General features: G+C 34.2%; 1 protein-coding gene across 1 annotated transcript in view; it reads right to left on the bottom strand.

Moving 5' to 3' along the window:
- Window positions 1-14189, bottom strand: part of ADGRL4 (adhesion G protein-coupled receptor L4) — an 89107-nt gene that overhangs the window by 17304 nt on the left and 57614 nt on the right. The window contains exons 10-13 of the mRNA XM_081145640.1: window positions 9906-10079; window positions 8498-8701; window positions 6213-6433; window positions 6017-6083 (exon numbers count right to left, since the gene is read on the bottom strand). Of these exons, the coding sequence (XP_081001766.1) occupies window positions 6017-6083; window positions 6213-6433; window positions 8498-8701; window positions 9906-10079 (666 nt within the window). The remainder of the gene's footprint in view (window positions 1-6016; window positions 6084-6212; window positions 6434-8497; window positions 8702-9905; window positions 10080-14189) is intronic.

Genomic DNA, 14189 nt, shown 5'->3' on the forward strand with positions numbered 1-14189 from the left:
AAGATTTGGTCAGTATTGCCACTGATGCTATTGTTATCTTTCTTTTGGGTTTATATATTCTGACTTCGCCATTTGGATAGCACGGTAGATAATACTTAGTGTCAGAAAAAGGACATTCTCATATATTGTTGGTATAAGTATCAATCGAAGAAAATGTTTTGGAGGCAATTTGTAAATTTAAAAATCTGCCTCTATTTGAATTTTTACTTTTAAGAAACACTTTCTAACCATTTTATATCATGGATATATGTAATTGCATTGGAACAAGAATTCTCTATTCAGTATTATTTGTAATAAGAAAAAATTGGAAACAAATGTTCACCACTAAGGAAGTGGTTAAATAAATTAGAGCACAGTCATAATAAGCAGTGATAAAAAAAGGTAGAATTGTATGTTCTACCAAAGAAGGATGACTATGATATATTGCAGGTTATAAATAATTCAGGTTGTTGGAATTTATAAACAAAATTATTTCTTAAACATACATACATATAAATTTAAGTGTATGTGCATGTGTCCTAGCAAAGATCTGAAAGAATCAGAGTAGCTACTGAGAAAAAGAGTAGTAATGGAGAATATAAATATTGGGTGAAATGTTCACTTTTTACTTTACACAGACTTGTAATAGTTTCATTTTTTCCAAGCTTGAGAAATTTGTCAAATTAAAAAATGTAATAAAAATGGATTACATAATAATAAATATACACAGACATGGTCCATCTTGTAGGGGTATGTGAGGAATTAACTTTTGAGTAGGTTTTAGCAGGTGTTTGCTGGTGAAAGGGAATTAAGATATTGTAGACATGAAAAAAAGAGCTAGAGGAGGCCACTACACAAAAACTAAGTGGAGCTCTGGGCGAACCTGAAAAGAAGTGGGTAAGAGTAGCAATATAGAAACACTCAATTATAAGAGTTGTCATTTAAATTTAAATGAAAACTCACCTTTTTTTTTTTTTTTTAAAGAAAATACCTTATTTGGATACAGTTTAATTAGTATGTGCTTCAATCAAAGAAACTCTATTCTTCAGTATTGAAAGTGTCTATGGAAGAAACTTCAGTTTCTACTTAGAAGTTAAATTATTTTCAGAAACTCTTTTTTCCACTTCTGTACTTGAACCTAATCGCTTGCACAGTTTTAGTTGAAAGACTACAACATTAAATATTAAAAATACTGAAGAAAGAAAGAAATTATGGAAATTATCTTCAGTTTGCAGCTTGCTTTACAAAGACTTAGAAGCCTTTTTCTTACACAGTTCAATCTTTCAAAAGCATGGCTAAGCCATTTCATGTATAGTTACAATCTTAACATTCTAAATGTAGTGATTTGTAGATGGAATCAGTGGGGTCACTGGTTCATACTTCAGAATTCTGAGAGATCCTTATTATTAATGAGTCAGCACCTGGGGAAGTACTTTCATTTGATCAATGCAGAAAATGTTGCTACTCAAATACCTAATCACACTTATCAGAGTAGATGAAAATCTTGAATATTCCTTTGAAACAACATAACTAAGGGTAGAAAAAGCTATCAGTGCTGAACTAATTCAGTTTTTACTCATTTACATATTGTTTTAAAGACATTTTATATTAAAGTTCCAAACCAAACATGCCCCAGGGTTCCATTCATAAAAACAAGCAAATACCATGTATAGACCCTAGTCCTTACTCTGCAGAAGATTAGTTACAAACCTGGAAAGATTTTCACCAAGTTGTATATTAATTAATGATAAGAATTTAGGCAGAAGAATTTTGCACATGGTGGTGAGATTATTGATTGCAAAGGCCCAAGAAAATATCCAGGAAACAAGTATCCTAACTAGGATAAAGTTCTTGGAAGAGTTGTTTTGTGGAAATATGCAGTGTGGAAAAAAGGCTGAAAATAGGCAAGGTTCAACTAGATTACTGAGAATTTTATATACCAACCTATGGCATTTGGTCTATAGGCAAAGAAACTATCAGCACTGGGATTCAGAAGGCAGGCCATAGATTCAATGTCATGAATGTGAGTTCCAGCTCAGTTACTTACTAGCTGTCGAGTAAGATGTGTACTCACCCTATGCCTCAATTTCTTCAATTTCAAAATAAAATAAATTGGCCGTGCACACACACACGCACATACAGCCATTTTGAGTTGCTTGGACGATTAGATTAAATGTGCTAACACACGGAGAATGTTTACATTAGTGCCAGAAACATACTAGGATTTAACATTAACATTCTTGTTATTCTTATTAATAGTTCCACTTATCTGAATTGAGTTTATTATAGATAGATTAAAATGAAATGGGAGTGAATGGCAGCAGAAAGATACATTAGAAGGCAATTACAAAAGAAGCGAGGTAAATGAAAAGCGGGGCTTTCGATTAAGACAGAGAGTTTTAAGTTCTAACATCAATATTATCTGTACACTTAGAACCCTGGGCCAATAAATTAACATTTTGAATCAAAACCGACTTTTTGTTAATTATAAAATCGGATAATAATGTGAGGATTAAAGTATTAGCTGTGTTCCAAAAGCAATCGCTCAATAAACCATAAATTTTTAAAAATTCTATTATTGTTACTATACCCTTAGTAAAGGATTGTAGTGATTTGACTATGAAAGTAGAGAAGAAATGGTGATGAAAGTAAAAATTTGATAAAGAATGACATCTTGACTAGGGAGTCTTGAATCTATGAAAAGATGATTCTTGAATAGTTTTAATAACACAGATGGTAAGAGTTTTGTTATTTTTGGTACTGCCTTATTTACCACAGCCACTATTTTGTTTGTGCCCTTTGTTTTCCTTTAAAAGGAAATCTGGCAAGTTTACAGGCAGCTCGCTAGACACTTAAGTCCACACCTAGAATCCACTACATGTAAAGCAGAATCTGCTCCTTGCCCCACCCACAAACAAGTTCCTCCCTCTCAATGAAGCTTTGTTGAATGATGAACATATCCCACCTTGATCTCCCCCACATCTCATCAGCATAACTCATATTTTATTATATATTATTCTTTGTCATTTGTTTTGTTTTCTTCTCATTAACACTATAGTGGATATGGGAATATATATCTCTATATCTCTATATCTATATACCTATATCTATCTATATCTATATATCTCTATATATTCGTTTTCCATCATATCCACACCACCCAATTAAACTTAATGTCAGGGCTTGACATCCTTACCTACTACAATATCCCCAATCCTAAATGATGATTTTCAATTCAGTAGATCTGTGTAGATAAGCATGTGGGCAGCATGGTTGGTGCTAGAATACTGTCTCTCCATTGACAAAGCTGAAGTCCTCTGCTTTTGAGGGGCTAGAAGGCTTTGATAACCTCTTGGCATCACTTGGGCTTAGTTTGGTTTCCTGTGGTAATCTCGGCTTATGTGCTGACTGCCACTTAGCTAGTGTATGTAATTGTCTTGATGTTTATAGTGTTTCCTTTACATTCTGGCTCCTATTCCTCAGAGAAGGGCAGCCATGGCAACGTTTAACCTCACCTCTAGTCACTGCATTCTTTTAGTTGTGCATAACTTCACTGGACCTGGGGACCTTTCGGGTAGCCGTACCACTTCTCTCTACTTCTCTAACTTTTCTGTGCTTATAGGATAGCTGATAGCTTTGTGTGTTCCCCTATCATTTTATTCCTATGCAGGCTATAGAATAATACTCTCCTTCCCTGCTGTCAAGGAAAACTCCAGTAAGCATGCAGTTTGCAAGAAACTCCAAACAAAAGCAGGTCTAGTCTTTATACTTGCAGTTGGCCCAATGTCAAGGGGCATATATCAAGCTCACATAAAAAATGTATTCATCATGAAAAGTCCACAGTCACACTAGCATTCAATGTGAGATCAGGATGATAGTTTTACTATTTCTGATTCCATTTTCTACCTTTTGAGTGCTCCGCCTCAACTTGCCTTTAAGAGGAGGAGGAGCACCTAACTTTTTTCTCAAAGGCAGGAAAAAGTTTTTCATAGAGAATATTGTACTGTCCCAAAGGCCAAGGACTTCTAACTCTTAGCCACTAGCCCTGGGCCCCTCTCTCCAGTCCTCTTACAGGGCTTGAGGTTGGTCCTACTGTCTCTTTGTAAGACCCATATGGGAAGCGTTAGGCCCAACCTGTTGGTGGCTCTTTTTCAAATATTTGGCATTCAATATTTCTTTTATTCAATCTTTGAACTAGATACTATTTTAAGACAATGAGAAAAATTTCATTTAACTTTGTGTTCTACAGCAGCAGTACTAGTAATAATAATAATAACAATATGAAGAAGAGAAGAAAAATGAGAATGAAAAAAAGCCAGCATTAGCACAGAAAGCTGGGAATACTAGTGAATGAATTCACTTCAATTCAGTAATTATTTAAGGAATTTCTTCAGTTTTTAAGCATACTAAAAATGATAAACAATTTTAGAGTAAAACTGAGATGCCTCATACATTTCTTAAGTAGCTTGACCCTCTGGTTAAAAGGAATAATTATATACTGAAACTGTATGAAAGATAAGTTGGTTCATTAACTCCACACTAGGACAGTATGATGTTGCTCATTTAGGCATCTAGGGAAGTTTGCAAGAGTCATTATTAGGTAAGCCCATCTAAAGTCTATGGATCTCAATATAAGACAGTCTAAAGTTATTTTTCCCTTTATATAAGCAAAAGTAAAAAAACTCAAACACACCATAATTTCAGGAATCATTTTCTCTTTTTTGCTTTAGATAAATAAACTTCTATTTTTCCTGTTTTCAGTATAATTTCTATCCTTCTACTTTCATCTAAACTATAAGAATCACTGATCCACAGAACTTTCATGTGTATGAAACAACATCAGAGATAATTCATTCTGTAAAGAGTGATTCAGTAAAATTAGAATATGTACAAAGTGTCTTCATGCAAAACACTCATATCAGAACAACATATGAAAATATGTGAATGGGACAATATTCAGTCTGTATTCTCATGTAGATTAAAATTTTGATCTATAATTAACTCTGAAATTATCTTAGCTAAATCTGGTCAATGGTTCCTTTTTATGTTACTAGATTCATTGTGAAAATTATAAATAATTTTATGTGACAAAAAAAATATATTCTCTGAATGCATTTCATTTCACCGACATCATTAAAAAATAAACCTTGACAAAAATTCTCTGCTTTGTAGTTCAAGTTTTTCTCCATTTAGCAGCTTTCTTGTAACCATAAAAAACATGTAGGAAGAGTGTGAGAAAAAAAAAAAAATTAAAAAAAGATAGGTAGCTTATGGTCAAAATACATGGGACAGTGTTGTCCAAAATATTGTCACAACTCCTCCACTAACAATTCATCCCATTATAGAGCCTTGTTTGACCTCCCAGATTCATTGACAGACTATTATATTCAGAGTGTCTTTGCAAACTTACTGCCCTTAAAATGCTCCTGAGACATAGAAAAATGTCTTTATTTAGAAGGGAACATATAACACCTGCCACATTTGTAGGTTTGAAACCACTTCCAGTAAGACTTAAAAGGCTGTCTTCCTAGCTGAAATAAGACTCTCATGTGTGACTTGTCTGCTCATGAGAAATAGTGGGTTCTTGTCTCAGATGTCCCAATTTAGAGTAAAATCACCTTCATGATAACAGGGTACAGAGGATAATAAAACTACAAAGATGGCAGGCTAATCTTCAAAGATCACTGATTATCGATAAAATATTAAATAACAAAAACATACAAAATGCCAGATGGTCAGCTGGTTGGAACACTCTAGGTATTGAGGTATGCCAAGATACTACTGATAAGGGAAAGAGTTTTATCTACAGGTTATGCAGAAATATGTCATCCCCCAGGAGGTGTAAATGAATTGTAATAGCTTTGATATTAAGATGTATATATTTCTAAATAGTGATATGATATATTTAAATATTAATAAATGATATACTGTCAAGTGCTCAAAATCATTTATTCTCAGAATAATGTCTAATGGCTAAGAATTTTAAGCACCTTTATCACTTTTTTTGAATTCTAGCAACAATTTTAAATATACGTACAAGAATGATTAGACATGCAGGTCCTATAAAACTCCAAATAAAGTTGTTTTCTGTGCTAAGCCAACATCTGAAAAGTAAATAATAGATAAAAATCTATAAATGTGCTTGTATGTACTTAACAAAACAAAATTTTCAGTAATATACAAAGCATATTCAGAATTGCATTTCAAATATTTTTAAGATCATCTTAACTTACACTTTGGTGGTGCCGTAATATCTATATCCTAGTGACGCTGAAAATCCAACTACCACCGCTGGGCTGAGATAGCCAAAGATATAAAAATTCTTGTGCAGAAATCCCTTGTTGTAGATGACTTCTACAACAATGAGATAGAGGTGGATGCCTTCAATGCACATCCATGCAAAGGCAGCTAAAAAGAAGTAATGCAGCAGACCGGCAATGATTGAACAGAAGAGCTAGAAATCAAAGAAAGAAAAGCACATAAGAAATGTTTGCTTTAACATCAGCATAACATAAAATCTCTACTTTCTCTGTAAATCATGCCACTTTATATAATGCCTGCTCACGTTAAAATATTCCTGGCAGGTGTCAGTTTTTTAAGATATACCACTTCCAGCTGACTTGAAAGAACTGTGCTTCATTGATGTAAAATATTCACCAATCCTGTGCTAGAACTAAGTTACTGTCCTTGTTCAGAGAGTTATACATTTTATACATTTACATTATTTGGAAAATGATAAATTATGGATTTACATGTAAACCATGATGTTTTAGTGAATATATTATGATTTAAATTGATTTCTGTTTTGGAGATGCCTTCACTCTATTTTATTCATGTTCAAAGAATAAAAATTGTTGCTAATACTATGCTAAACAAACCATAATATCTTGATTAAGTGTTGAAGACTGAATTTATAAAACAGACAAATGATGATATATTTTACAAAGGATCCATTGAAGAATCACTGTAAGTTATAAGACTACCAGGTAAATTTGAGAGGATTTCAGTTAAATATTATTTATTAATATTTACTTTACACTTATCATTAGAGTTAGGTTTATAAGAAATAACAGAAAAAGAAGTAGTTACACACTTTTGTATTAATAGGATTACAATCTATTACTGGAGAGACAACATTATACATACATACCTATTGCATTTATTAAAATAGTATAATTCAAGCATAATGAGATTACATAATAAAATATATTGCAGAGTACTATATAAGGTTGGGAACAGAGAGATCACTGGTGATTAAAATTTGGGAGCCACTTCGATGAGAACATGAGATTTGAAATATGGCTTGAAAATAGGAAGAATCTGCTAGGTGAAATATAATTAAAAATAAACACTTTCTAAGAAATAGTTTTGTGGTGAGAATGATGGTGGGATGAAACTGAAGGAAGAAACAGGCATTGAGGATAGTGGGAAATACATAAAATTGAGAGATGTTCTGAACACCTCTGCAAAACAAACAAAAAACACACACTCAGATATGTGTAATGTATCCTATTTAAAATAGATGCTTTGTGGCATCTACTTCTGAAGAAAACCTTGATAACTTATGGTTAGTTTTAGTACTTGAAAGATTTCTAATAAGAATGGAGATCTGGAGGCAATTTAATGTTCTGTGATCAAGACAATGCACTTCTCTAGTCTCAGGCCGCAGGGAGAGCAGTTGGCCTAGGACTGCAGCTGTTGCACTAGGAAAGCCATCGCAGTGCTTAGTCTCCCCCAGGCTGCTGCCAGCCAGTGACCCAGCACAGCGGCTTTCTAAGATGTTCCTATTCTCTGAGAAACAGAGGATTCCTCTGTCATGTGACTTTGCCTCAAGGTCTTCTCAAAGGACTCCTTGACAACCATGCTGAACTTTCTTTAGAACCGCACCCATTTGTCTTTTCCTTCATCTCCCCTTCACCCACATTTTGGTCTGATGGCTCTCTGAGTCTCTCTCTTCTCATTTTCCACAGTCATTTCATCTAATAACAGTATTACATGTTTAATTCCATTTCAGTGTCTGCTTCAAGGATCCAGACTAAACACATTATGGAGAACTATTTGGTAAGGTCCTTGGTCAACAGTGGTGAAAAATGGGTAGTTAATAAAGTGTAGTTACTAGGTAGAGCCGATTTATCATATTTCAACCTATGAACTCTAGCTGCTTTTATGTTCAGTCCCTGTGTTAATCGAAACTTTATTTCCATTTCTCTCTCTCCCCTTGCTTTTGTTTAATGTCCATGTAAAATCAATTCAAAACAAAAAAAGTTATTTCTTTGTTTGCCAAGTTTTTATTTGTCCCAATAGTTCATCATCATGAGGGACATTTTGGTGAATGGAATTGATAAGCAGGTTGCTTAGATATGTTAGCAGTATTAAACTTAGAAAAGATTTAAGAACAAAGTACACAGTGTGTTTGCCCCATTAAAGTGTTAATTATAATCCATTTTTCTATGACATATATACCTAGGAAAGTATAAATTTAGAAAATAAAAATAGAGAGTAAGGGAGATCTACATACCTTATTAGAATTTGTATTGATTCCAATAAGAAAAACAAGTTCAGCCAGGAATAGGTTACAGCAGAGATTTTTGTGAATTGTTGTCCTGGTGCTTTGAATTTCACTGAAAAACCAGAAGGTAAAAATGCACATGGCCAGGCAAATCAGTGAAATAATTATTCCTAGTTGAGTGATCCTTGTAAGAATATTATAATCTTTAATACCCTAAGGGAAAATAATAATAAAGCTGTTAAGAGAATAACTCAGTAACTTGTCAAAAGAACTACAACATATAATGAACTTTCGGTTTGGGTGAAACATTAATCAAAATGTCCATGAAATGTAAAAATACAAACGTGCATTTAGATGACTTTCAAAAATGCTCCATATTCAGAAAAATGTGATATAAATCATGTAGCACTTCAACAGTTCTGTAATTAGTGATTTTTTTCTAGGCATAGTATATATATTAGTATATGGTTTAATACTGTTATCATCATCAGTTTCATGCTATTAGAATGGTAATTCATTATTGTAATGTGAAAATGGTTAATTAAAACAGATTTATCAGTGGTAAGACCAAATCTTATTTCTATGCACCGGTTCATCTAAAACACATTAACAAAGGTATTAGAAATGCTGAACCTATAGAATATTAAAATTGTATAGTTGAGAGATTTTGAAATGAGAAAGGTTGGTTTTATCCTAACCAGATGAATATTTATATTTTATATACAGAATAGAGGCTTTTTTGCTTACTCAACATTCAGGGGAAAAAATCACCTTGATGACTGACATTATGGTTAGGCAGATTTATTTATATATGTATATGTGAAAATCTACCTGTAATCTAATTAAAATTGTCATATAGAAATATAAGATATTATATAATGTAAAAGCAAGATATTACTGATGTAAGATACATATTCTAAAGCTATTCACCTTAGAGAGATTTTTCATGATTAAAAATCTTATGGGGTTCTACATTGTTAAAACATGGTATTAGTTATGAATATGTAATACTTATTGACCAGGTATCAAATATTTTAAACTAAATTTTTATTAGTAAAATTAAACTTTTTATACAAAGTCCCAAGCACTTAAAGTCCAGTATATATTAAAATGTGTAAGTGGTCTTCAAAAGCACTATTAAAAACAAAGAATCAATGGATAGACATTTAACACACAATCTACTACATTTCTACAGACTAGATAAGTCCTAGACTAAAAAGAGCCTAAAACATTGTCTAGATTTGTCATAGAAGGTAGGTAAGAAAAACAAAGACTAAAAAAAGATAATGTTGGAGTTTCATCAATTAATGAAATATGCTCTTTATACCCAAAGAACACATATAAATTAATTATTCTCTTAAATGACACAAAAAGAACACATGGTGATGTATAAACATGAAATAGAAAATTGCCTCACAATAGAAGTACCAGAAGACATCAAAATGGCAAAATGTGTCAGGTGATTACAGCTGCAAGAGGTGTGGGTCTCATTCGAGTGCGTTAGCTCACAGCCCTCTGAAGACCAGCTCCCGTTCGTGGCATCAGGGAAGTAGTTCCAAAATGCACATTGACTCCTATGCTTATCTATGGTCTGAAAAAGAGACATTTTACTGATGGAAAAAAGAGACAAAGTTACACATATAGTATCACTTTGTAATAGTTAAAATTCCATTTGCCTATTAATAATTAAAACCATGCCTAAAAAGTAAAGCATAAAATCAATACTAACGAATGCTGCTTTTATATGGAAGAATTGAAGTTAATACTGCAACAATGCTATATTCTATCAACCCTGTGTCACATAATTTTGTGAAAATTGTTTATTATCAAATGAGATCTGTTTGTGTCATTTAAAACAGTGCATCGCACTCATAATTATATGATATTTATTCAATAAGTGTTTATTGAGTATATACTAGGTAGTAACTGTTGATCCGGGTACTGAAAATACAACACTTAATAAAACAGAAAGCGTTTGCATTGTTGACATTACATTCTCATGAGAAGATGAGAAAAGATTAAACAAGAAAAATAAACCAGGGGAAAGGAAATAGAAAGCAGGATGGAGTTTCATAAGATGTCAAAAGATATATTAAAGACTAACCATCAGTAAATGAAATAACACAGAATCAAACCCAAAACTTCAGACAACAATTTATTAAGGAAAATATTAGTTGAGTATTGAATATGTGATGGGCTTCTTGAGAGAAACCAGAAATTATCAGTTAAAAAGATAAAGCATCTGCCCTCTCTGTGATAGAAACCCAGATGATTTTAATAAAATCACACTATTGCTTTAACGAAGTATAAGCTAAATCCAACAGTTGGGTCAACAGTTGGAGCACCATGAAGATGGGCAATTTGAGAGCAACAGGTTGGGGAAGACAGTGATTGAGCTAAAACTGGGAACATGACAAAAAGTTTTTTCAAAAAGGTTAAGCTATGTGAAGAAACCTGATTCTACATCTATTTACCCCCAAACATACAGAAAAGGATCAACCCCAGGCTTGTTGGACACCAGATAAGCCAGAAAAAACAGAGGGACTCTAGAATTAGGAAACCGGGGTCAGCTGAGCGTGAGAGTGTCCTTTAAAAAACGGGTTGAGTGGGAGTTTGTCTACACACTGGGCTCCCACCTTCGCTCCTCACGTTCTCTTCGTCCCGTAATCCTTGCAGAAAAGCATCTGTCCATAGGCAGGAGACTAGAAGGGCTCCTTCTGTGAAACTCATAGGCTCAAGACAGGTCACTATCAGGTAGCGACATCCAGGAGCGTGTAGACAGCCTCCTGACCCTGCAGCGCGCCGCGGCCTCAGCCCCCCGCAGGCGGCCACCCCGCAGAGGCCTCGGCGTTAGGCGCCAATGGCCAGTCATGGGCCCCACCCGACAGCTCGAACCCGAGGGCAGAACAAAGGCAACAAGCCGAGCAAGGGGAAGCAGGAGCAGCACCATACGGGGGCAGAAAAAGTTATTAAAAAAAAATATGCTCGGCTGGCATGTCTAAGTGGTTGAGCGTCAACCTAGGATCCAGGAGGTCAGCGTTCAATTCCCGGTCAGGGCACATGCCTGGGTTCCGGGCTCGATCCCCAGTCGGGGGCGTGCAGGAGGCAGCCGGTCAATGACTCTCATCATGGATGTTTCTATCTCTCCCTCTCCCTTCCTCTCTCTGAAATCAACAAAAAAATATATTTTTTAAAAAAGGAATAATATCTGAGAGAGATTGCACCAATTAAATGAAAGCAAGGTAAAAATAATAAACTTTTCAGTGATAATTAAGTATAAAGTTGAAATGAAAAATGTTAGCAGAAAAAAATAAAAATGTAAAATAAAATTTTTTGAAAAACAAACATGTTAGAGGCTTGGCTGGGAAAGCTAAGAATCAAATAATTAGAGTAACAGGGGAAGAGAATGGAGGCACTAGAAGAAATTACCTAAGATGTAATGTTAGAAAATTTCCTAGAACTGACTAAACAGACTCACATATGCCTAATGCAGTTCATGAAGAAGGACTCACACCCAGGTTCATCTTAGATCAGAACTCTCAGAACTCAGAATAAAAATAAGATGTCAAAAATTTATAGAGAGAAAAAAAGACTGATCTCACAAAAAAGACTGTACATTATGAATTGCATTCGACTTCTCCAGGTTAACCTTAAAAGCCAGAAGACAACTGAGCAAGGTCTAGAAAAATCTTAAGAAAAATTATTTACAATTTATAACTCTATATCATGGAATTTATTGGAGTGTAAGGAAAATATACCTCAAAAAGTTGATCTTCCACGTACCTTCTCTCAAGAACCATAGAAGAATATTCTCTAAATGTGGAAATAAACTAAGAAAAGGAAACATTGGCCAAAGGAAACATTGAATCTGACACAGGAGACAGGTAAGACCCATGTCCAAGATGATGGTGAAAGGCAAGTCCAGGCCAAAGAGCAAACCATCCAGAAAGGGTCAAGTTTACAGAGGCCTATGAAGGGTGACTTTAGGACATCAAATTAGCTGACAAGTAATCTTATGTGTTTGAATGTTTTGCGAGGAAGTATATATTACTGTCAGAAAGTTTGGGTATGACTTAGTAATGGATAAATAAAAATTTGACCCACTAAATTAGAGGAATGTACTAACACTGGGAAAATGGTTTAGCCTCATGATTTGGTTGTGAAAAATACAAATTAAATTATAATAATATGCACTTTAAAAATTGATTTAACTTAAAATTTTATGTAGGCATGGGAGTATGGATAGTTGTGGGAGTGTGCGTATCACAGGGGAAGATGTGTGTAGGAAAACTAAATCCAAATTTTCCATAGATGGAAGTCAAGTGATAATACGTATTTTAGAAGCTTAAAATAAGAGGTGTTACTGAGTTCGGGTGAAGGAGATACAGAGTCAATGAGAGTGTGGTCCCTTTTTTGTAGGAAGCGAGAAAATTGAGCCTATTTATTACTGTAGACACCAATGTGGGGATATCCAGGGAAGAATAAATAACGGATGAAGCATAATTTCTTGAGAGGCAGGTAGGGGAGGGTTTCAGAGGACAGCAGGGGGCAGGAGAGCACTGCAGCCACTGACAGCATGGACTGTGAGGAGGACTTGGTAGGAACAAAACCTTTCTCTACCAGGTGGTTGTTCAGTGACCACAGGCAAGTTATTTAATCTCTCAGAGTCTCAGTCTCCTTATCCATAAAAATGGAGATAATAGTGCATATCTATAGGGCTTTTGTGAGAATTAAATGAGCTATTTAAAAAGTAAATAACTTACAAGGACTGGTCCCATATAAACATTATTAAAATACTGGTTGCTATTATTATTATTATTATTATTATTATTATTATGAACAATACTATGTCAACTATTACTAATACTCCTCTGAGGTAATGGGGAAATATATACCAATCTGTAAGGTTGTGAATAAATTATCAGGGATCAGGACACTGAAGGTGTTCTGTATGAGATAACTTCTATTTTCTCAGAAAAAAAGGATCCAAGTTTTATTATCAGAGAGAGGGAACCATGGATTAGGTAGGTGTGTTGGCAAAGTGATGAAATTTCATAATGGTCCTTACTTTGAATGGGCAAAAGATTTGACCAGAGTGGCAAATTAGGACAATTAAATTTTCCCATGAATGATAATGAAGAATTTTTGTTTAAATGTGTGATTTGTTTTGTTGTTGTGTCAAAGATATTGAAGTAGGCATCTTTTCACCTACCAAAACATCCCACCAACAAAACCATAGAAAAACCATCAGACTATGTAAAAGAACAGTGTTTGCTTTCTAGTTCAAAAGGGTCATTTGCCTTTAACATCTGAAAATATCTAAGTTTAGTTTCCATTCTTACATTTCATATCTTCTATTTTTCTCAACATAATGCCTACCTATGTTTAGGATTGAGCTATTTTCTTGCACTTTCCTGCACTTAGTTTCTCTCTACATTAGGTGTCTTTATTTATAGTGACACATTTGTATTGTGGGCAAGCATATATATTCTTTTAGTCCCTTCTCTCTCCCATAAACATGTCAATGTAATTGGCCAACTTCAAGGCTCTCCAAATAGAGCATTAGTGGTAATTTAATCATGTACCAGGGCTGAAATTCTACTGAAAGCCCAAGAAAACATAAACTGTAAAAAGGCAGCAAATAATCTATGACTTTGAGTTTCCCCATGCATTTTTAGGTATATAAAAAAAACCCTAAGTT

The sequence above is a fragment of the Miniopterus schreibersii genome (genome assembly GCF_964146895.1).
Source record: "Miniopterus schreibersii genome assembly, chromosome: 8".
Lineage (NCBI taxonomy): Eukaryota > Metazoa > Chordata > Mammalia > Chiroptera > Miniopteridae > Miniopterus > Miniopterus schreibersii.